Source organism: Mucor mucedo (assembly GCF_025094135.1).
Source record: "Mucor mucedo strain NRRL 3635 chromosome Unknown EV154scaffold_41, whole genome shotgun sequence".
NCBI lineage: Eukaryota > Fungi > Mucoromycota > Mucoromycetes > Mucorales > Mucoraceae > Mucor > Mucor mucedo.
This window is the reverse complement of record NW_026252325.1, coordinates 96,040-116,460: the sequence shown is the minus strand read 5'-3', so window position 1 is coordinate 116,460 and position 20,421 is coordinate 96,040. Positions and strand designations below refer to the sequence as shown.

Sequence of the window (20,421 nt, the reverse complement as noted above, 5' to 3'; positions counted from 1 at the left end):
ATAAATGGTATTTTCTTTTTTCTTTAAAGAAATATGATTTTTTATTAAGGAATGATTTAAACCTTGAAACCACGAGAAGCACGCTTACCACGAGCCTTTTCGAACTTTCTACCCTTGGAACGAACGAAGGGCTTCTTGTTCTTATGAGGACCCATACCGAAATGCTTAACGGACTCACGAGAGTTCTTAGCACCACGGACGAGGACGGTGTTAGCACCAGTGGGGGCACGGAGGGCCAATTGATCCAAAGTCAAAACTTCACCACCGGCCTTCAAGATACGAGCTCTGGCAGTCTTGGTGAAATGAAGAGCAGCAACAGAGAGCTTGGGCAAGTCCAAAAGACGGGAATCGTCAGTGACGGTACCGACAACAACAACGGTGTTGTTACCCTTAGCGTTCTTGACAATGCGAGAAACGGTGACAGGGGGACGGTTGACACGAGACATAAAGAGACGCTTCAAGACAACCTTGTTGAAGTTGGCATCAGTACGACGAGCAAGGAAACGGTACAACTAAAAGGGTATTTACATTAGATTCATTCAGTCTCCATTCCAATGTATCTTTATTACCTTGACGAGCAAGGCCAAGTAGACGTTCTCGGACTTGGGAGAAGTACGGTTGGTGTTCTTGACGTGATGGTTCTTAAGATCGATACCCTATAACCATTTTCCACATGTTAGTTTCACCTTTGGTTTTATCCACTTTTTATATCTCTCTCCCATCCATCCTATCCATTCTCTATTATTTTTTTTTCTATTTTTTTTTTTTTTTGGAGGGGTCTGTCTGCTGTATATCCATTCTTTTCAATCTTTACCATTTTTTAAATATCTAGCAACCGGTCGTTTAGGCTGTGTCCAAGAAGAGAGAATCTTTAAATGGATGCTTGCAAATGCGATGTTTCTGCTGAAAAACAGCCTCCCCGCTCCGTTTACAGTGTCCGATCCGAACCTTTTTCATTTCCGGTCCGAGCCCGCTTTATCGGGCCTTTAATATTTTTGTCTGCTCGGCATTTATGTCAATGCTCTACCCTGAATGACAAGAGAACAGGCATTGTGCCTGAGATTTTGTGAGGAATGCAATAAAAACAGTGTATCTCTTTGTAAATATGCGAAGATTTTTCTATAATTGCAACCCATTATAGCCAATGACACTTTTTTATATTAGAATCTGTTCGTATCCTTTTCGATGTAAGTATCTGCCAAAGTAAATTAAGCATGTGTCAAGAAAAAATGACGCTACAGCCATTGTATGCGCCAGAATAAGTCTACAGATCAGAAACATCAGTAAGTGAGTGTAGATTGGATTTAAAATTTGTAAGTCAAGTTGCTTGTAGATAGAATATTTGTCACTATACGAGCAAACGATGCAATTATAACCCGCGACATCAATGGTCAAAAAATATACCTAATTAATGCTTTTGAACCAAGTGCAAGATTATACACGTATGATACCCTTTAAAGATGATATCGCATTGACCTTGTTGAGGGTATCATACCCAAGGAGTGTTTGAGAGAATTGCTGAAGACTTATCGACAAATTAGAGCTTGAGTACTTTTCGCATAAAAAAAAGTGAAGGGAAGTTTCTCTTATAAAAAGTAGCGTGTGCGCTGAGGATATCATTATAAATTGATACCATCGTAAGCTTTGTGTATTTCATCGTATAAATATATGTACTTTCTTGATGGTGTGCTTCTTTTGAATGAGAATCAATCAAAGGATGAGGCTATCAAATAAACAAATTGTAGAATATACTAGGCTGTAAAAAAAATGCACTGGACCTTTTTTTTTTTTTTTTTTTTTTTTTTTTACGGGGAGGAATATCAGTAAAATATAAAAGAGTGCTATTGCTTAGATCGAATAAATATAATAATCTACGATATAGACCAGCGCACAGTAAAGACATGAATGAAACCCAAACATGTTCCTGATTAGAAATATATGCCCTTTTTAAAAATAGACTTGAGAATCTTTTTGTAGTGATGGAGTTTACAGAAAAAAAATACAAATGATGAATAATCTTCCAACCCGAAGAAGCCTACTATTCAAGTTGCCATACCAACCGCTGATAGATCCTACTATAAAACCTAATGTCTGTTCTGATATCACAAACTGTAGAAGCACGGACGTTGAAACGTGACTCTGGTTTTGGGTTTCCGGATGTAAGCCATGGTCCTCACTCTCTCTTTTTTTTTTCTCTCTCTTAATTATTATTGGAATCATTTTAAAGATGGCATTGAGAGCAGTCTTGTTAAACCTTTCCAACCGATTCACAACACCTGGTGCACCCATGCATTGGATGCATCAAATATCTACCAGCAATGTGATGAGACAAATTGTAGGCGGCATGAAAGAGGAAAGCACCCCTGCTATGCCTGGTGTATTGGCTGCCGAACTTCGTGCTCCCAACGAACTCTCCACTTCACTTGATAAGTGCAGCCTTCTTTCCAATCATGGCACCGAATAATTTACGGTTACGTTCGATATTCTTTCTTCTCCTTGTGACGTGTGGCTTTCCAAAGTATCTGTTGGCGCGTAACTCTTTACAAACATTGTTTTGGGTCAAGATGGAGTTTAAACGTCTGTAAGCAGTGTTGGGGTTGGAAACGGAACCAATCGATCTAGCGCCGTAAGGATCAAGCCAACGCACAGCAGGAATCGAACCACCTTCTCGAATATACAATAGCTTCATATTCCATTCATCTGCTATAGCATTTGCAACCGCCTTAAAGTATTTACTCTTCAAATCTCCTAGCCAATATTCGGCTGCACTCTCGATGGTAATTGAGATTCGATTATCCGAGTTACATTGAGCAAACACATTTTTGACATATTGCTCAAACTGGGCGCAAATATCTGTGATAGCCTGGTCAGGAGCAACACGCATACTCACGGCTGCCTTTGCGTTACGTGGGATAAGGGTGGGGTTGTTGATAGATACATCAATCTTGTGTACTGTCAAGGTCGAATATCTCCATCGTGCCATCAATTGCTGCTTTAACTTGTCTGCATCCAGCATTTCATTGTCTGAGGCCAATATCTTGAACTGGGTTTCGTTACCACAATCAGGTGAGCATGTATTGGGTGAGGCAATGGTTGAGTGATGGGCTCATGTACTGGATCGTGCTGTTTCCGATGTTTGCGTCCATTCAACAATAGGATCATACAATTTCTCTTCAGCTTCCGTCATAGGACTTACGTTATCATAAAAACCTGATGGGAACATATAATTTGTAAATATCAAAGAAACAAGCATACAATATACTCATGTTACCTGGAATGAGAACCTTTTTGTTATTGTCTACTAGTTTTCCTAATACGTGGATCAGGTCTATCAAGGGTTCAGAAACAGCCCCTCCCTCTATACCAGAATGAAGATCGGCACGCTTGTTACTAATGGAAACTGTTGCGTGAATAACACCTCTTAGGCCATATGTAATACAAGGTACATCTTCGCCAAGCCAGTAAGAATTACTATACACACATATATATACATACATGAGTGGACATAACAAAAGTATAACCTATAATCAGCTTACCTTAATAAAACCATATCCACATCCTAAAAAGAGTTCCTTGTTTTGGTTTACTGCTTCATAAAATCCAACTCTGCCACTTTCCTCTTCACTTTCAATTAAAAAGATGGCATTGACATCCAAAAGACCTTCCTTTAACAACTCGTTCACAGCAAAAATCGATGCAAGGATTGGTCCCTACAATATATAAGTTATGATTTGTTTTAAATAAAAAAAAAAAATAGATGTTGGGATATTTTACCTTGTTATCACTTGTACCGCGACCATACAGATAACCATTTCTACCTGTCATGTTGAATGGATCTGTACCCCACAAATTATTTTCATTTTCCGCTGCAATTACATCATAGTGGTCATAGATCCAAACTCTGACAGTACCATCACCTTTGTATAAAAATAGTATTAGCATAAATATTTAGAACAGTGTAAAAAAATCCCCCACACACACACACACACAGATACCAGAACTACTGAATAATTTATGTTCGTCTTCGGAAAAATTTAAACCTAAAACACTACCGCGATAACCTTTGAAAATAGTGACCAAAGTAAAAGTTAAAAGATCCCAAACCTTTTTTTAAATACAAAATGTTTAATTAAGGTTGTTGTTTTAACTTGAAGCAATGAGGGGGGGGGGGTGTCTTATGTGGATCTGAGAGCTCTAACTTCCACTGAACAAATAGCGTTTACTGGCTACAAGGGATAAGATAGAGCTTCTGTCTTCTTGTGAAATCGTGTGAATGCATCGTGTTGGGTGAAGTGGTCTCGAGTTGGTTAATTGTGATAAATTGACTAATTTTTTAATGGTCAAATCTCGCTAACTTTCTTATCGTCGCTCTTTCTCTGTTTCTTACTTAAAGGTGTTGGACTTTCAGTTCTTAAAAAAGGTGGATTCATGAATTTAGAAATAAAAAAAAAAGAAAAGGTTCTTTTATTAAAAAAGAGGGGAATATCAAGCGTGCATTATTAAAAAAAAAAAGTCGTTTTTTTTTTATTCTATCACTCTATCATTCCTAGGCCGTTGGGCCTTCGGCTATTCCTAGGCCGTTGGGCCTTCGGCTATTCCTAGGCCGTTGGGCCTTCGGCTTGCCCATGCCCCTATGCGGCTATGAGCTCACTCAATCAGCGCCGCAGCTGGAAACGGCGCTGACAAGCTTACTTTATCTAAATATTTTTTTTTCTTAATAGGACAGCAAAAATTATACAGAGCTCAACTTGTGGTTACAAAAATAAAAACTTTTTCTCCGTCTATTTTTTTTTTTTTTTTTTGCTCTTTTCTTATTAAAGTTTAAACAAAACATATATTAAAAGATCATAATACTCAGAAAGATGGTTTACAGCTGATTTTTGTATAATATTTTTATCTTTTCTTTTTGCTTAAGAAGCTTCAATGTACAGTGCCTGAACAAAAAGAAAAGAGAGCATGAAAACGGACCTATAAAAGCGGGGATAGATTTTTTTTTTTTTTTTTGAAAAGCAGCTTTTCTTTCGTGTGATTTAAAATGCCATTCTTCATACAAACAATAGCACGTAATGGCCAAGAAAGATCAAGCAACACATCTCTACACTTTATACAACACACAACTATAAACTATTTGTGTCCACTTTATGCAAACTATATTTGACTCAAGGAAAGCCATTATAGCTTTTATTGACGCATTCTTTTAGCCCAAGACAGTGAGTGCTTTAGCCTACTTGCTTGTAACATGGACTAAAGTCAACCTGAAAAGTAAAGGTTAAAATTGTCTTGCTAACAATTCCTTTTTTCTCTAAGGAGCGATTCTTCCAAGCCAGAGCTTTTTCATGATTACCGTAACAATTTAAAGGTGAATGCTTCTTCCAAAGAATTACTGTACAAAAAAAAAAAAAAAAAGGATCTGCAGCAAGACAACCATTCCTTGTAACAGTAATGCCATCAGCACATGGGTCCAATAGCGTTTCGACTATACTGCATAAAGCGTGTACAGTAATGGCCAAGGGGATACTTGATTCTAGCTATATTAATGGCATTGCCGTGTAGTCTTATTGTAATACGTCTGTACATTTTTAAAAAGAACTGCCCAGTAGCAGATCTGTCAACTAATGGCAGCAGACACTGACGCTGAGCCCTGCTTTTCTGTTATGAATAATATTTATTGGACTCATGCAGTAAAAGGGTTGCCTAGAGACACTCGCCATAGAATTGCGTTTTCTGCCAGGATACTCTCTTTATTAAACCATATCAAATTGTCTTTCAAAATTAAAAGCATTGGCTAGAAAAAATCCTGTATTACCCTTTCTGAGTTTTCTATGCCGGTTAAAGATGCCCCGCAAATGACTGTAAGCGTGCGTATGACAGGTAGGATGAAACAGGGCATAAAACCCATTGTACTCATGATTTTATACAAACAATTGAATGACCTCGCGCATTTTTGGCAACTGGCAGTCACCCCTCACAATTTGAGAAAAAAATAGTTTTCATTTGTTGCCCTTCCTTTTTCTTTTTTTTTTTTTTTTTTCAGCATTAACAAATGTCTAGAGTTGCACGTTGTATACCTATTGTTTCTCGACTTGCTCGACCTTCAGTACCAACCCGTCGCTTCATTTCCACGTAATTATCTATTTTGACGGCAGCATGCACATGACCAAGCATATTAAATAAAATAAAAATAGTCCTGCTGCCAATGAACAAGACCCTCGTATTGAAATGTTGAATGCTACCATGCCATTTGTTGCTCAATCGGGCTGGACCATGCACAGTTTAATGCAAGGTGCAAAATCACTTGGCTATCCCTCTGTTGCACATGGCATGTTTCCTGGTGGGGAATCAGGGCTTATTGATGCTCATTTAGCTTACCAACGTGACGTTTTCGTTCAAGCTGTGCAAGAAAAGAAAGCCGAATTAGACTTGTATGCCTTTTTTCACGCTCAACAATAACAACTTTTACTCAACTTCTAATTAGGTTACCCATGAATGAAAGAGTCAAGGTGTTGACCTTACTTCGTTTGGATATGAACAAACCTTATATTCATAAATGGCCAGAGGTACTAAACGAACAAGGGTTACTTTAATAGTTTTCTAACTCCACTCTATGTAGGCACTTGCCATTATGGGTCGCCCTTCCAATGTGGCCATGTCCTTGAAACACTTGGGCGATATTGCTGATGATATTTGGTATTATGCAGGCGACCGAAGCCCAGATGTAAGTGAAAGGTATCTGTGTAAAATCAAATTACTAATACGAGTGTGCAATAAAAAAAAAGATGAACTGGTATACAAAGCGTGCTTCATTAGCCGCGGTTTACAGTGCAGCTGATGTATTTATGACACAAGATTTATCCCCTAATTATACCGAAACGGAAAGATTCTTGACGTCCAGATTAGATCAGGCCGCTTGGATTGGGTCCTCCACACGTCAGGTAAGAATAATTTGTGCTTTTTTTTTTTTTTGGTTTGTACTAATTAAAAATAAAAACTGATAGTTGGGTACCATGTTGACATTCGGTGCCAAAAGTTTGGTCAGTGTTCTCGCCAACGTAAGTAAAACAAGAAGAGATAAAAAATTATGGAAAAATTAACCTTTATTTTTATTATTTATAGCGTGGTGGTCGATTTTAAATAAAAAACATGTATTTACAATCTAATATATACAAACAAGTATGCAAAAAAAAAAAAAAAAAAAAAAAAAAAAAAAAAAATTAAGGGGGTTGTAGAAGTGAAAGTTATGTATAAAGGGTGAGGGGTATAATTTAAACTACAGTGTCGTAACCATGGCCTGCAAGTTGGGTTTTTGATAATAACCAGTCTGATGTTTCATCCAAAGTGTTATCAATAAATGACCTAGTGGTGGATTGCTGAATGCCAGCCCAGCTTATCAATCGACACAATGTTTCAATTTCTCGCCGTTGTTTGGTTGATTTGACTAGTCTCCTGACGAGATATTCTGAAGAAGTAGAGAATAGGCCTGACCAAGTCTTGTCTTGATTATACCATAGTTGCCATACAGTTTGAATGACAAGAAGTAGACTGGTGGCAAGACTATGAGCGATCAGATTCATTCCATTTTCAATGGCATACCAGAACTTGGATTGGATTTGTGTCACAGTTTCTCGCAGCAGATTATCATAACATTGCTCTTCTTTTCTAATCAAGTCATGGGTTGGTTTAATGATGCACAGTACTTTTCGTCCTCCCTCAATAGTCATGACAGTAAAATCAGACCATTGATAGTCTTCATGACGAAGAATACGTAATTGAAGTGTATTGATTGTGTTATTTTTGCCTGATTGACTGAGTGCCGAACAAAATAGCTGGACATCATCTGAATGAATATAACGCATGATAGGTTGACCGACAGCTAATAAGGGTAAAGAAGGGCTTTTGAATGCGGCTTCTATGGTACCATACATGGTAAGCCGAGTAATTGAAATGTTGGCGTCTTGTCGCTTAGAATACATTTGATTCAGATCGGTGATGTCTGTACAAATCAAGACCCGCTTATTATTTTGGATATGCGTACAAATGCATAAAGTACGTAATGATTGGAAGGTCGAAACAACCAGATAACTTTGATCAGATTCAATAGCTTTCCAAACACTGTCCAAATATTGATTTGTAGGGTCATACTCTAACAACTGTATCATGTCTGGTGTTACGCTAATAATTTGTTCATTTTCATTTAATGTCATCCATGCCATTGATCTTTGTGGGCAGACTGTCGTTGTATGTTGTAAGCTCATAAAATAATAAAGAAAAATCGGAATATATGAAAAAGTAGGAGAAAAAAAAAAAAAAAGAAGAAAAAAGGATTTACATGAATTATCCTTTTTATATAATTCAATTAAAACAAGTGGGGGGGAGGGGGACTATAAAAAAAAAAAAAGGTGGGGAAGCCCCGTGATTACCGCTTTTTTATTTTAGGCTGTGTGAAATGTTACACCATGCTTAATAAATAGGTAATTTTCATCTCTTTAATTTTTACTACCTTTATTGGTTCCCATCCTTATAATAAGGGTAATAAACCATGTCACCAGAGATATAATAAGGTGGCGCATTCATGTCTATATAAGGCTTAGTTTCATACTTATGACGTTTTTTTTTTTTTTTTTTTTTTTTTTTTTTTACCTTTGTAAAATGTTCCACCTACAGTCATGTTATTACCCAATGATTCATTGACCTGTAAATAACAGTGACTTACTTAGGGGACTTTCTTTAATTACTAATGTTTCATAATTACCATGTAATAGGGATCATATGCACTATTATAGTACGGTACCATCATGATGGGCTTGACGTTCTTATTTTGATAATGACCGTATGCACAAGTATTATGGTAGTATTCACGATAGTTTACACGTAGTATTCTTTCATTCCAAATATTTCCATTCTAAAATCATATATAAGAAATTTATTGAAATAATTTAAATCATGTTTTACCTCGGAATGAATAGCTTTCAAGGCAGCTTCTTCTTCTTTGAAGCGGATAAAGGCAAATACCCTTCTAGGATTTTTACGAATTACGTGAGTATGAACAATTGTACCATATAATTTAAACTTGATAGAAAGATCTGCGTCTGATGTAGACTCATGCAAGTTGCCAATAAAAATGCTAAATCTATCCAAACAACGTGTCGCATATTGATATACGCCACTGTACATGGATGTTTCCACATTCGAAGTCCATTCAACGAACCAATGATTGGCATTATTACATTTTAAAGCCTTACATTTGATAGATGAATTTTTACTATCTATGTGTATGTGATATATATGACTTTCCTTACCAAGTAAGATTTGATGGCATCCTTTCTGTACATGTACTTGACATAAACATAATGAAAATTACCCTGCGGCTGTAGCAAAGTGATGTCTTCGATCTCACCAAACATGGAAAGTTTGGATTGAAGGAACTGCACGAAGAAGTAGATATTAATTAAAATAAAATTCTTTTTGTCAATATTTATTAATTGTACCTGTCTATTGAATGGTTGATTGAAAGAAATCAAACAAATAGAGCGATTGACTCTAGCAGGCTCACAGCGAATACTTCTACCATTAATAATGGTACCAGGTGCCTCTTTTAATGCTGTTTTGCAGTCATCTTCAAACTAATGATTTATTCAGTGATAAAGAGATGATGAAAAGTTTCTTTTTTCTTACCTCGAACTGGACAAAGGCATAAGGTCTCTTGAGAGAGTCCCTAAGTACTTTGACACCTAATAAGGAACCCCATTGATTGAAATGAACAAAGACACTGTCATTCAAGTCTTCATCGCTAATGTTCTTATTCAAGCTAAATACGAATTTGTTAAATGACAAAACGCATAAAATACCCCTTACTAACAAGTACCTTGCTACAAATATGCATGCAGCTGGATTTTCTTTAGCGTCTATCATTTTGCATAAGTCCTCTTTAATCTTTCCTTGCTGTTGCATTATTCTTTTTTTAGGTACCTGTAGAAGATTCTTGAATATCTTTCTTGGCAAATCTCTCCATTTGCTTTTTAGACGACATATTTTGTGGTTCTAACACAGACATACACACACACGCTAAAAAAAAAAAGAGTACAGATTTACCACTTTTTGTATAAATCTTAATTTTATTTAAAATCAGCAAAAGTCACGCGTCGTAATGAAGGGATATACAGAAATAAAATAATGTCAGAAATAAGTATGTTCACAAATACTTTCAAGAATAGTATAAAAAAATAGAAATATTGATATGAAAACGTGGATACACTAGATAAAGCCTCCAAGGCTTGAGTATATGTAGCTAGGATAGAGAAATAAGGAATCCAGTTTTGATTGTTGGGTATTAGTAGCCGTAGAGTAAAAAGAAGAAACAGGCTAGATTAAATATTGTACTTATTGATGACGAAGGAACACGAGAATTAGTTATTGTTTGTTTGGATATTGATGGGAAGTTGAATTAAGCTTAAGTTGAATCCTCATTCTAATAAGCCGGTAACTGAGTTGTCGTACAAGCCAAAGGTATAAACTTTTGATAGAGCTACCCTCCAATCCGTTTTTTCAACAGGGCGATTTTAATTTCCTTTTATAGTAGATGAAGAATTCTCTTCATGTTGACTCGCTATCAAAACTTGACATCTTTTACCCATACTGGACAAGTAGGTTAAATATCTTATTTTAAATTTAGGCAACATATCCTTCGTCTAACTATTTTTAGGGATGATACTGTATGTGACAGCTGTAAAAAACGTTGGTCACTTATTCAAGCTGGACTTGAGATTGGTGATGATGCAAGATGAACAATTGCTCGATGATGATACTGGAGAAATGACAAGAAAAGCAACAGTCAAAAAAGGTTTATAGAGACAAGCTAAAATCTACCATCGTGTCAAAGGCTCATCTTGACACTTATGCGCAAGTAAAGGCGTATTACAAAGTGTGTTGAATCCAAAGTGTCATGGTGAAGGCTAATTAAGTGGATTGTCAAGCTATTTCTCCGGTTATCATGCGATCAGAAAGGCTTTTATAAAGGAGATGCCATCTATCTACGCCCGAGATACTCCTCTTACTGAGATACCGATACTCCAATTAGCTGGTTAATCCAGTGAAAGACTCTCACTCATGAGCTTACCAAAGAAAAAGGAATACAAGCTAGAAGATGCTTGCTCTTCTTGTTTTCTTAAGCCGTTCAATCAAATTGAGATACATAAGATCTAAAGAAAGCTTGATGGACTTCCTTTCCACTGTTGATGTAAGACGACGGACAAGACAACCAATATTTGCACTATCTCACATTATTTTGTTTTCTTTTTTTAGAGTATGTTGAATGATCCACAAAAGTTCGACCGTGATAACATTTTCAGTGACGAAGATGATGTTGAATTCATCCTTGACAAAGCTAGTCGAAAGAAATTTTAAGCTATGATTTTTGAACAACTAAAGCAACTATGGAAAAAGAGGGCGTTGGTGAGGACGATGATACTGATTATGACAAGGATGATGAAGATTAGTTTTCTTCGATCATATATAATTAAAATCGCATCTGTGCTATAAATACAATGAGCTTATTTTGTATTCTCTATTAAACGTGTTGGAGTTGCGTTACTTTTGATTTGGACCATCATCATAGGTATTTTTTTTCCACCCGATAAAATTATAAAAGTGTATACTCATAAACTCGACCAGAAGCACATACTGGCAACTTGTCCTTTAAAATAACAGTAAGACCTTGATGCTTGTTTAAATATGATATGGAACTTTTTTCAATGCTCTTAAAAATAACATCATTTAAAGATTTCATAAATCTAGCAACCATACTGGTCTAGTTTATTACCAACTAGACACGTGGATTTTCTATAGACACAAAAACTTGAGGGTAATGGCAAGATTTTTCACTAAAACTATGAGCAATTTTTTTTTTCAAGAATCGAAGATATTGCTATCAATAGTAATATCATGTAATTTATGACATCCTTGCAAGATAAATGAAGCAGCTGCTATTCAACGAACGCATTATGGGTGATAGAGGACTTAAAATAAATTACAATTAAAATTGACTTTATATGTCCTTTTTCTCGCCTAAATGGCTTTTTCATAGAAGATGCCGTACTGTCTGTATACTATTATTCCATTGTTTGGCACGCATTTGGAGCCACCTCGATGGAAACTAACCCTCAAAATCGGGGACAACTCAAGCAACCCAAGCAACCCAAGCAACTCAGGCAACTCTGAAATAAATCCATTTATAAATCTTATTTCTATCAATGGCTTGAAAAACGAGTTTTTTTTTTTTTTTTTTTTTTTTTTTTTCAACAAGATACTTTATTGTGCTTTCTCTTATTTGAAAAGGGCAAAAATTTCTAGACATGAAGGATCAATTGTTTTCGGCTTTGGGAAGTGTCATTTATGTCTTGGTCAAAGGATATACAATATTCTTAAAAGCAACCGTTCTGAGTGATATAAAAAGAAAACGGTCTCGCGCAAGGGTACGAGTAATAAGTTTAGCGTCTAATTTACCCGAGAACAGTGTATTCCATATTCATGGCAGATGACCCAAAATCATAGGTGCTTGGTGTGTCAATGATCGGAGTGTCCCCCCAGACTTGTCAGTCAGCCAAAATTTTATTGATTTTCATGTTTTTTTTGTTTAAAATTATCATGGAAAAGAGGGAATTACCAACTAGACATAATTTTTTAACAGAGGCTGTAAAGAATCTACTTGAACCAAGTAAACATGAAGTATTACACAAGTGAATCTTTGAAGACTAATGTTTGATTTTTCGCTCATTGTAGAAGTAACTTCACAGGAACCTTTGATCGATTCTAATTCCATTATCAAAGTCACCTCTAATCTCGATATCCTAAAGGAATATGAACATTACCCAGCCCCCGTGGCGCAAACTCCCTTACTGATTGATCATTTCCCTCAAGTCCAACGCATTACACCCATCGCAAAGAAAGCAAAACGACGATCATCAGACACATCAGACACGTTGCTTTCAGACGACTATTATTTGAAACGACATCGACGCCATGAAAAGGAAGAAAAGACACAAAAGAATCGCGAAAAAGAACGGTTGAAGCATGGTTATTATCAACAAAAGCAATTAGTCGAACGTATCAAAACCATGGATAAAAGCTTATTGCAATCCATTGTGTCGTCGATACGTCATCGCACCTTGCATCAGCAAGAAGGTGAAGATGACGAGGAAGAAGAGTATTTGGATGATTTACATTGTCGATTGCTGAACGATGCCCTTGATCATTTAAGACGTTATGAACTGTTGGGTTTGAATAATAATAAGCAAGAAGTAGACGACCATGAGTGGCTGGATCCTTCACCCGTACCTACTCCTACCACCAGTAGCACCAACACTAAATTTCAGCAGGCTCTTCAGTCAGAAGCTGTCAAACAAAGAAGCAGACAACTAAAGTCCTTTTCAAACCAACCCATCTTTGCTGGCGATTCTTTAAATCGTGGTGCTAGAAGGTCAACTCGTCATGTCTTTGCATTTGGCCAAAAGCTGCCTGAATTTGACGTTGAAGAGTTTAGTTTACCTTATTACATTCTCGACTGGAAAAATAATATATGAAAAGCACGCAGTAGTCAAACCGTTGATGAAAAGCCACTGCCGAATCTATGTAATTAGGGCACCAATTTTTTTAGGGTACGTTTCACACCGTGAAACAAGATTTTTTTTTTCCTGCTTTATAATAATAATAAAAAAGACCTTAATGTAAAAGGTTCCTTTTATCTGCGTTTTGTATTTATGAAAGCACTATATAGATGCTGACTGTGTTAATGTGTAGCTTCTGGTATAATCACATTAAGTTGTTTATTTAGTTGGGATCGTTAAATGATCAATATTCTCAATTGAGAAAGTACGCTCTCAAGCGTATTAAACTGAACTGCTCTTTTGTGTAAACCGTGTCACAGCTGATTTTCAACGGATAGTATGCAGTTTCCGAAACATGGTTCGAAGAAAACGTATATGTGCAGATCTCGGAATACACGAGAGAAAATATCCCGACGGAGTGATGCATACAACAGAACATACTAGATCGTTTGTAAATGCCTTATAAAAATTAATATTGATAAAGAATATAATAATTAGAGTAGTGTTTTTTTGAGAGTTTTTTTTAATGCGGGATATGATGTATACTAAAGTGAAGAAAAAAAAATAGGATTTTGCTTTAGGATAAGAGAGGTGTGGATTCACCTACGATTGTCGACTTGACGCTTTTGAAGACGCCATTAAAGATAAAGACGCCCACAACTAGTATCGAAAAGCCGGCCATTTCTAACCAAGAGAAAGAGTCCCATCCAAAATGGATAGCAAACACCCAAGTTAAAAGGGTTCTATATCATAAAGAACAGGTTTAGTTTCCCATTTTCCTCTCCATAACAGTTTTAAATTTTGTTCTTACCTGAGGGAATCAATCATGCTACGACCAGGAACACCAATGGAAGTACTTACAGCCAAACCGAAAAAGTTAAAGATTGCTACCATAAATGCTAATAAGAGCGCACTTTGCCAGAGAGCAGAAGCACCAAACAAATCATGAAAGCCTCTGGAGATATCAAATTCGCCCTGTCCAACAAAAGCAGCAACAGAAAGAGAGACACCCAAAAGAAGAGTACCAAAGATACCTTCAATACCCATTGCTCTGACAGGATCGAGATGATAACGATCCATTAGATATTCTTCCAGAATAAATTGACCGGCCACAAACAATTGCGCAACCAATAAAAGCACGGGTCCCAAATAATTTACTTCCACTTTATAAATAACTGACCATATAATTGTTGCTGTACCTAGTAAAATTGCCATAATTGAGAACCATTCTCTGTGAAGAAATTTACGTGATAAAAAGATGCAGCTGAAAATTGCAGAGAATCCAACAATACTACTTTTCAGCATTTGGTATGCAGAAGGTGTCGTATAGATCAGACCCAAATTTAAAAGCTACTAAAAGCGTGAGTAAAAAAAATAACAATAATATGTATGTAGTTGTACGTACTGTGGTTGCAATGAGATCACATGCACTAGGCAGAATAAACCAAGCAGCAGGCCAAGACCAAGTCGAAGTACGAGGTATAGTCCAGTCATTATAATCGGTATAGTTGTTACTATGCGGTTGTACTGCCTCAAGCATAGATCGATCAAGTAACGATGGTGTCTTGGTTACTAAATGGATAACGAGAATACAGATGATTTCGCCCAGGAAAATCATAGACGTCTGGATTAAAGGCTGGCTAAACTTGTAGAAACTATCATCCCGTTCATCTCTAATCTTTTGGTTGTCTTGGAAAGTCAAAATCAAAGGAATACTTACGCCTATTTGCATACTCAGTAAGTTGTACATTTCTATTTCTATTTGCTTTATTTCTTACCTGATATTAACAATCCTATTGTTAAAAACACGGTATAGACCGTAGACATTTTTTTTTTCTTTTTTTTGAAAAAAAGTTGAGTTTAAAGAAATGAAAAATAAAAAAGAGAAAGAAAGAAACAACAAATAAATTTATAAAGAAATGGTCTCCCTGCGTTCCTTGTACCACAACTCCGTTTTTTATTTTATTTTTATTGTTTTATTTATTATTTCTAAACTACACGCCACATCCAACGGCACGACACATTAATTAATAATGACCCATACGTAATCTATGGTTTACAGTATGTCGCGTTTAAATATCCAAAAATGAAGGTGTTTATAAGTTATTATTTGTCACCTTTTGAATTGATGTCTGCCACATTTATACTATTTTTCATTAACTATTGGTGCAGGAAAATTACACAGAGTTATTTTTAGATTTCCCAATCCCTGAGTTTTATATTAATCCGTGCTGAAGTTAGATAGCACACTCTTTGCAAACGTAATTTACATTTACTTTAATTACATCCTTTCAAAATTGAAAATGAGCTTATATTTTATTTATGAGAATGAGAAGCTGCGAACAAAAGTATAAACAAGCACTTTGCAATAGACTTTGATATTAAATCACAACCATGAAAGACATGGCCAACTACACTGAGCATTTAGATTGCAAACATCCCCTGGAAAAACTAAAAGAAAAATCGCACCTTACACGGCAAATAAAAAAAAAAAGCATAAAAGACACCTGTTTAGAATTCGTAGTGACAGTCCATATAGTTTACATATTTGAGGCAGATATAAAGAGGATCATTTATTTTATCAACAAATCAATGTAAATATGGCGATATGACAATGAACGGAAAAGGATCACAATTGCTGTTCAAACATATAATATATGAAAGGAAGAAAATGTAAAACATTGTCTGCTATCTGTGCTGGTGGTACTTGGCTGTAAATTTCATGGTATCTTTGACATTTTTAGTAGCCTCGAAAAAAAAAAAAAAAAAAAAAAAAATGGATTAGACTTCGAAATTTGGCAGCTCTGACATAATTGCAAACGGGATATTCGCAATGATTTGATTCTGCAAAATTGTATTCGTTGACCCATCATCGAAACTAAGCTTGCTTAAGACATACTCTTTCTTCTAATCAGAGCCAAGGGCATGTCAAAGTGCTCCAAATGACTTTATAAAGAAGCAATCCCGACATTTGTATTATGCTTTCACGGACCAATTTAATTCTTAGTATGAAGAATATGTAAAGCACGTTCTTTTGTGTTTATGTATTGCTTAATGATCTTTTAAATCACGTACTGTCTATAGAAAAAAAAAGTCACTACTATAATCACCAAGCTTGTTTCTTATAGGGTTTACTTTGCAAATGATATCTCCTTTCCAATATCTTTACTACCTTCAATATTGTAGCCCTCACCCGTCAATTTTAAATAGTGGCTTATCGCTTCCCAAGATTCAATACCTATCAGCTTTTATGAATGCAGCTTCTCGAGAATTACCGGGAACCTTTAATCTATATTTAGCAATATATGGAATCGAGGTAATGCTTGAGCCTTATACTGCTTTCTTTACAAAATAAGCAAGAAGTGGTTATCGCATCAAAAATTATCACTGAGACTGCAAGACATATCAATGTTTAGGAAGATGGAGCACTATGATTTTGCGTACTGGTCTTATTCGATAATTGTGGGACATTGTTCATCTGCGGATACTGATAGTTAACTACACTGTCTTGCTTAACGATATGATATGTACATAGAAGGTAAAGCCCAACGAAGGACATGATAATTCGTAAATGATTTTCTTCCCATGGTCATCTATTACACGGGCTAATACATTTTTCAAGTAATTCAAACAACATACAAACCATTGAGCTTAAATTACTTTAATCATGTTCCTAGATGCCCGTAGCGACTGCCCACTTAAAACCCTCAAGCAAGTTTTATGTGTTTAAGATTGATAATTTAAAAAGCCAAGGTTAGGTTTATTCATTGCATTTTTCTCTCTTTAGTTTTGTATTTTCAAAACACTAAATGTTAGGGAGATATGATTGAATATGGTAATAACATTGTACAACCATGTCACGTAATTTTTAAACATAATAAATAAGCAAGAAGCTTTCTGATATGTATCGTTCTGTACTACAAAACAGGGCATTTTTGTATTTTTTTGTTTTAAAAAAATAGGATTGCATAAATAAAAAGAGTGATTACCATGCCCATATTCTCGGGCAAAAAAACAAGTAGGTTTCTTATAGGGCTGCATGTTGTTTGCTTAGTCATTCGTTAAGATTTTCATAACTATCATCCCAAACTATTGAAACAGCCGGTACTTTTTCAACATTGTCTGACCAACTCAATCAGTTTTCCTAGCCCCTCCCCCTCAGTCACCTGTCAATGAGCATTATAAGCCATTACTGACATTGGATGATACAAAATAAAACAAAAAATGAACCGAATTTGAATATATGAAATTATGCATTTTTTTTAATGGTTTATTTAAAAAAATACAATTTAGATGTTGGAAGGATAAAGCATCTATAAGTTAAAAAAAAAAAAGAGAGAATTAGACAACAAATTTTAGGCTTACAACAGAAGAACTACTTACAATACGGACAGAAGCACCGAAGACCTTAGGGGGCAAGTTCTTGCGGAAACGAGCCTTAACAACACCGTTGGTACCGTGGGTACGGGCAATACGACCCCAGATAACACGGATCTTGGAACCGTTGATCTCACGTTGAGCACGGTAGACATAGGCGATACGCTTACCGAGGTAGAATTGAGCATCCTTGGTGGTTTGGACACCTTCAACTTGGATCAAGGAGACATTAGGGTTTTGAGTACGCATGGCACGCTCGAAGCCCAAAACACGGCCCTTACTGTAAAGACTATTGTACAAGAAAAAAAAAGTTTTAGTATCGCAATCAAAACTACATGTTTACAGAATAAAGGTCAAAGTCAAAATGAAGAGGTAGGGTACGTTTCTTATGTGTTGATATCGACTGTTTCTCATTCCACAATTGCTAATCGAATCATTTTGCCATGGAGTGTGAATTGTTGCTGTGCGCTGGTTTTGTTTTCCTTTCATTGATTTTTTTTTCTTTTGGCAAGACACCACCATCGCATCCATAAAAATCCATCCATCCATTCATTTCACATCTTCTCATGATTTTCCTTTGACCCTTATTCTATATCCATACATGATGGACAAAAAAAAATTATTCTAACTTTACCGGTCAGATGACATATTGGATAAAAGAGGAGGTTCTTCAAGCTTTGGTAATGAAATCCATCACAAAAGTGCCTTTCTCGCTTAATCCTCTCAACAAAAAATTACTTGCCGGACAGTCACATGATTTACCGGACCGTAGCCGGAGCGTTAATTTATGAATTTTATCTCCGTCAAACTTCATGTTGTGACGGGATTCTAATTACCAATTGGCTTGATAAATCAAACTATCTGAGCACCTTCTTGACTATAATCTACTCTCCAACTAACAAGGAAAGTATAAAGAAAACGTAAAAGTTGGAGTGTAAGAGGGCTTATGGTTTATTTATTTTGAACTTCGTTAATGTATATTTGATTTTCTAAAACTATTTGTATGATTGTATTTTAATATGAGGATGGTGTGGTTTGATTGGTAGAGGCTCTTCTGCGCTTTGTTACTGGCTGTGATACCCATTGGATGGCCTGAGTTACACATATCATTCAACGCCACCTCACCGCATTTACATGTTGTGACGAGATTCAAACTGCCCTTAGACTTAACAAGTAACTATACACTATTTTCAGAAAATTTTAGATCAAAATTTAAAGAGAAATTGTTCACAAATAAAAAAAAAAATTCGTTCACAACGTAAAAAAAAATACGTTCATCTTCTGAAAAAAGATTGGTTCCAAGACCGTAAAGAAAAAATTGAGCTTACCGCTTAAGTGCCTCTATGGTTGGCGACGTTGACAAATATTTCTAATGTTTGCTGGATCATTATTTGGGTCCTTGATCTTCTCTGTTGGTCCTAGGGAGCCGCTTCACTTCAAAATCTTGGAGGAAGGCCATTTCCAGCACGAAGTGAACGAGCAATATCAACCATGTTCAAGTAAGCAGCCATATCACGATTCCATAGACGAGGAACAATCCTATTTGTGTTATTGTTCATGGCCCTACAATTTTGATTTGTACATCTGTCACAGGAACAAAAAAAAACTTATTAGATAAAAAAATTATTAACAAGTGAAATCAACATGCCTTACAGAGACCATTTCAAATTACACGAGAATTTGCCCTTCGTCTATGAGGGCGCGGGTTATCGACCATCCGAAACGTTTCAAGACTTCTACGTTCACAGGCTGGACAGCACTGACTTGTTCTAACTTCATCAATCAAGTAAAACCTTTTATCAGCATTTTGAAGCAACCGATGGAATCCAAGACGCAAGCTCAGGCAGGTTAGTCTTTTGGATAAAGCGAGGCTTTAAAATAAGAGTTACATTATGCTACACTTAATAATAACCTTCTACTCTTTCTTGCTCCTTTTTTTTTGCTTAATACGCTGTTTTGAATTGAATTTGTCATATAGTAAACAGGCTAGAGGATGTTTGTTCGTTTTCTTTCCCCAAGTCATTATAGAACATCAAGGCAGATCATTGTAAAGCTTGATCAACTTCCTCTCCACTGTGTAAGATAACGGACAAAACAATCCATATTTTGTATTATATAACATTAATTTGTTTTCTTTTTTTAGGACATGCTGGACAATCTATGTACATTTTATCATGATAGCATTTTCAGCGACGAAAATGATATTGAAGTCATCCTAAATAAAGCAAAGCTGGTCGGAAGAACAAGTCCGGTTATGATGCTTTGATGACAGAAGCCACAATAGGGAAAGAAGAAGCAAAACGATAAGGAAGATTATTTTCACTTCATTCACTTACGATCGAGTTAAAATCATATCTGTGTGCTGAACATAATACACTTATCTTTTATTTTACTATTAACCGCTTACACTCTTATTTATATACATCATTATCACTTTAGAAGTGTG

The 20,421-nt window shown here is 36.0% G+C and overlaps 10 protein-coding genes across 10 annotated transcripts; 2 read left to right on the top strand and 8 right to left on the bottom strand.

Annotated features, from left to right (window-relative positions):
* Nucleotides 1-51: 51 nt before the first annotated feature.
* EV154DRAFT_507352 (60S ribosomal protein L18-A) lies at nucleotides 52-893 on the bottom strand. The gene is made up of 3 exons (XM_051601411.1): nucleotides 815-893; nucleotides 570-656; nucleotides 52-512 (listed from the first exon to the last, which is right to left on the bottom strand). Exons 1-3 carry the CDS (start codon nucleotides 815-817, stop codon nucleotides 57-59), a joined length of 546 nt encoding a protein of 181 aa, XP_051458036.1. The 5' UTR covers nucleotides 818-893; the 3' UTR covers nucleotides 52-56.
* Nucleotides 894-2,419: 1,526 nt separating this feature from the next.
* EV154DRAFT_420013 (uncharacterized protein) lies at nucleotides 2,420-3,942 on the bottom strand (the record flags this gene model as incomplete). The annotated part of the gene is made up of 5 exons (XM_051595933.1): nucleotides 2,420-3,003; nucleotides 3,115-3,210; nucleotides 3,272-3,521; nucleotides 3,588-3,710; nucleotides 3,775-3,942. 5 exons carry the CDS (start codon nucleotides 3,940-3,942, stop codon nucleotides 2,420-2,422), a joined length of 1,221 nt encoding a protein of 406 aa, XP_051458035.1.
* Nucleotides 3,894-4,526, bottom strand: EV154DRAFT_507349 (uncharacterized protein; the record flags this gene model as incomplete). The annotated part of the gene is made up of 4 exons (XM_051601410.1): nucleotides 4,388-4,526; nucleotides 4,200-4,325; nucleotides 3,996-4,048; nucleotides 3,894-3,917 (listed from the first exon to the last, which is right to left on the bottom strand). Coding segments are annotated over exons 1-2 (169 nt in total), but the record flags the coding sequence as incomplete, so codon positions are not given.
* A 1,427-nt stretch (nucleotides 4,527-5,953) lies between these two features.
* EV154DRAFT_507338 (rpsU-divergently transcribed protein) lies at nucleotides 5,954-7,209 on the top strand. Its single transcript, XM_051601409.1, has 6 exons — nucleotides 5,954-6,422; nucleotides 6,476-6,557; nucleotides 6,611-6,715; nucleotides 6,777-6,932; nucleotides 6,996-7,049; nucleotides 7,114-7,209. Exons 1-6 carry the CDS (start codon nucleotides 6,220-6,222, stop codon nucleotides 7,129-7,131), a joined length of 618 nt encoding a protein of 205 aa, XP_051458033.1. The 5' UTR covers nucleotides 5,954-6,219; the 3' UTR covers nucleotides 7,132-7,209.
* EV154DRAFT_507328 (uncharacterized protein) lies at nucleotides 7,198-8,285 on the bottom strand. Its single transcript, XM_051601408.1, has one exon. It carries the CDS (start codon nucleotides 8,250-8,252, stop codon nucleotides 7,263-7,265), a length of 990 nt encoding a protein of 329 aa, XP_051458032.1. The 5' UTR covers nucleotides 8,253-8,285; the 3' UTR covers nucleotides 7,198-7,262.
* Nucleotides 8,286-8,499: 214 nt separating this feature from the next.
* Nucleotides 8,500-10,027, bottom strand: EV154DRAFT_563114 (uncharacterized protein; the record flags this gene model as incomplete). The annotated part of the gene is made up of 9 exons (XM_051605764.1): nucleotides 8,500-8,573; nucleotides 8,638-8,689; nucleotides 8,750-8,899; nucleotides 8,950-9,234; nucleotides 9,297-9,422; nucleotides 9,486-9,620; nucleotides 9,673-9,805; nucleotides 9,863-9,902; nucleotides 9,967-10,027. The coding sequence occupies 9 exons, from the start codon at nucleotides 10,025-10,027 to the stop codon at nucleotides 8,500-8,502; spliced, it is 1,056 nt and encodes a 351-aa protein (XP_051458031.1).
* Nucleotides 10,028-12,572: 2,545 nt separating this feature from the next.
* On the top strand, nucleotides 12,573-13,735 carry EV154DRAFT_507324 (uncharacterized protein). The gene has a single exon (XM_051601407.1). The coding sequence runs from the start codon at nucleotides 12,750-12,752 to the stop codon at nucleotides 13,572-13,574; it is 825 nt and encodes a 274-aa protein (XP_051458030.1). The 5' UTR covers nucleotides 12,573-12,749; the 3' UTR covers nucleotides 13,575-13,735.
* A 440-nt stretch (nucleotides 13,736-14,175) lies between these two features.
* Nucleotides 14,176-15,216, bottom strand: EV154DRAFT_420139 (uncharacterized protein; the record flags this gene model as incomplete). The annotated part of the gene is made up of 3 exons (XM_051595942.1): nucleotides 14,176-14,341; nucleotides 14,410-14,948; nucleotides 15,004-15,216. 3 exons carry the CDS (start codon nucleotides 15,214-15,216, stop codon nucleotides 14,176-14,178), a joined length of 918 nt encoding a protein of 305 aa, XP_051458029.1.
* A 2,616-nt stretch (nucleotides 15,217-17,832) lies between these two features.
* Nucleotides 17,833-18,655, bottom strand: EV154DRAFT_442729 (ribosomal protein L35A). Its single transcript, XM_051597000.1, has 3 exons — nucleotides 18,610-18,655; nucleotides 17,982-18,264; nucleotides 17,833-17,911 (listed from the first exon to the last, which is right to left on the bottom strand). The coding sequence occupies exons 1-3, from the start codon at nucleotides 18,621-18,623 to the stop codon at nucleotides 17,888-17,890; spliced, it is 321 nt and encodes a 106-aa protein (XP_051458028.1). The 5' UTR covers nucleotides 18,624-18,655; the 3' UTR covers nucleotides 17,833-17,887.
* A 756-nt stretch (nucleotides 18,656-19,411) lies between these two features.
* Nucleotides 19,412-19,767, bottom strand: EV154DRAFT_420111 (uncharacterized protein; the record flags this gene model as incomplete). Its single annotated transcript, XM_051595939.1, has 2 exons — nucleotides 19,412-19,581; nucleotides 19,650-19,767. Coding segments are annotated over 2 exons (288 nt in total), but the record flags the coding sequence as incomplete, so codon positions are not given.
* Nucleotides 19,768-20,421: the final 654 nt, after the last annotated feature.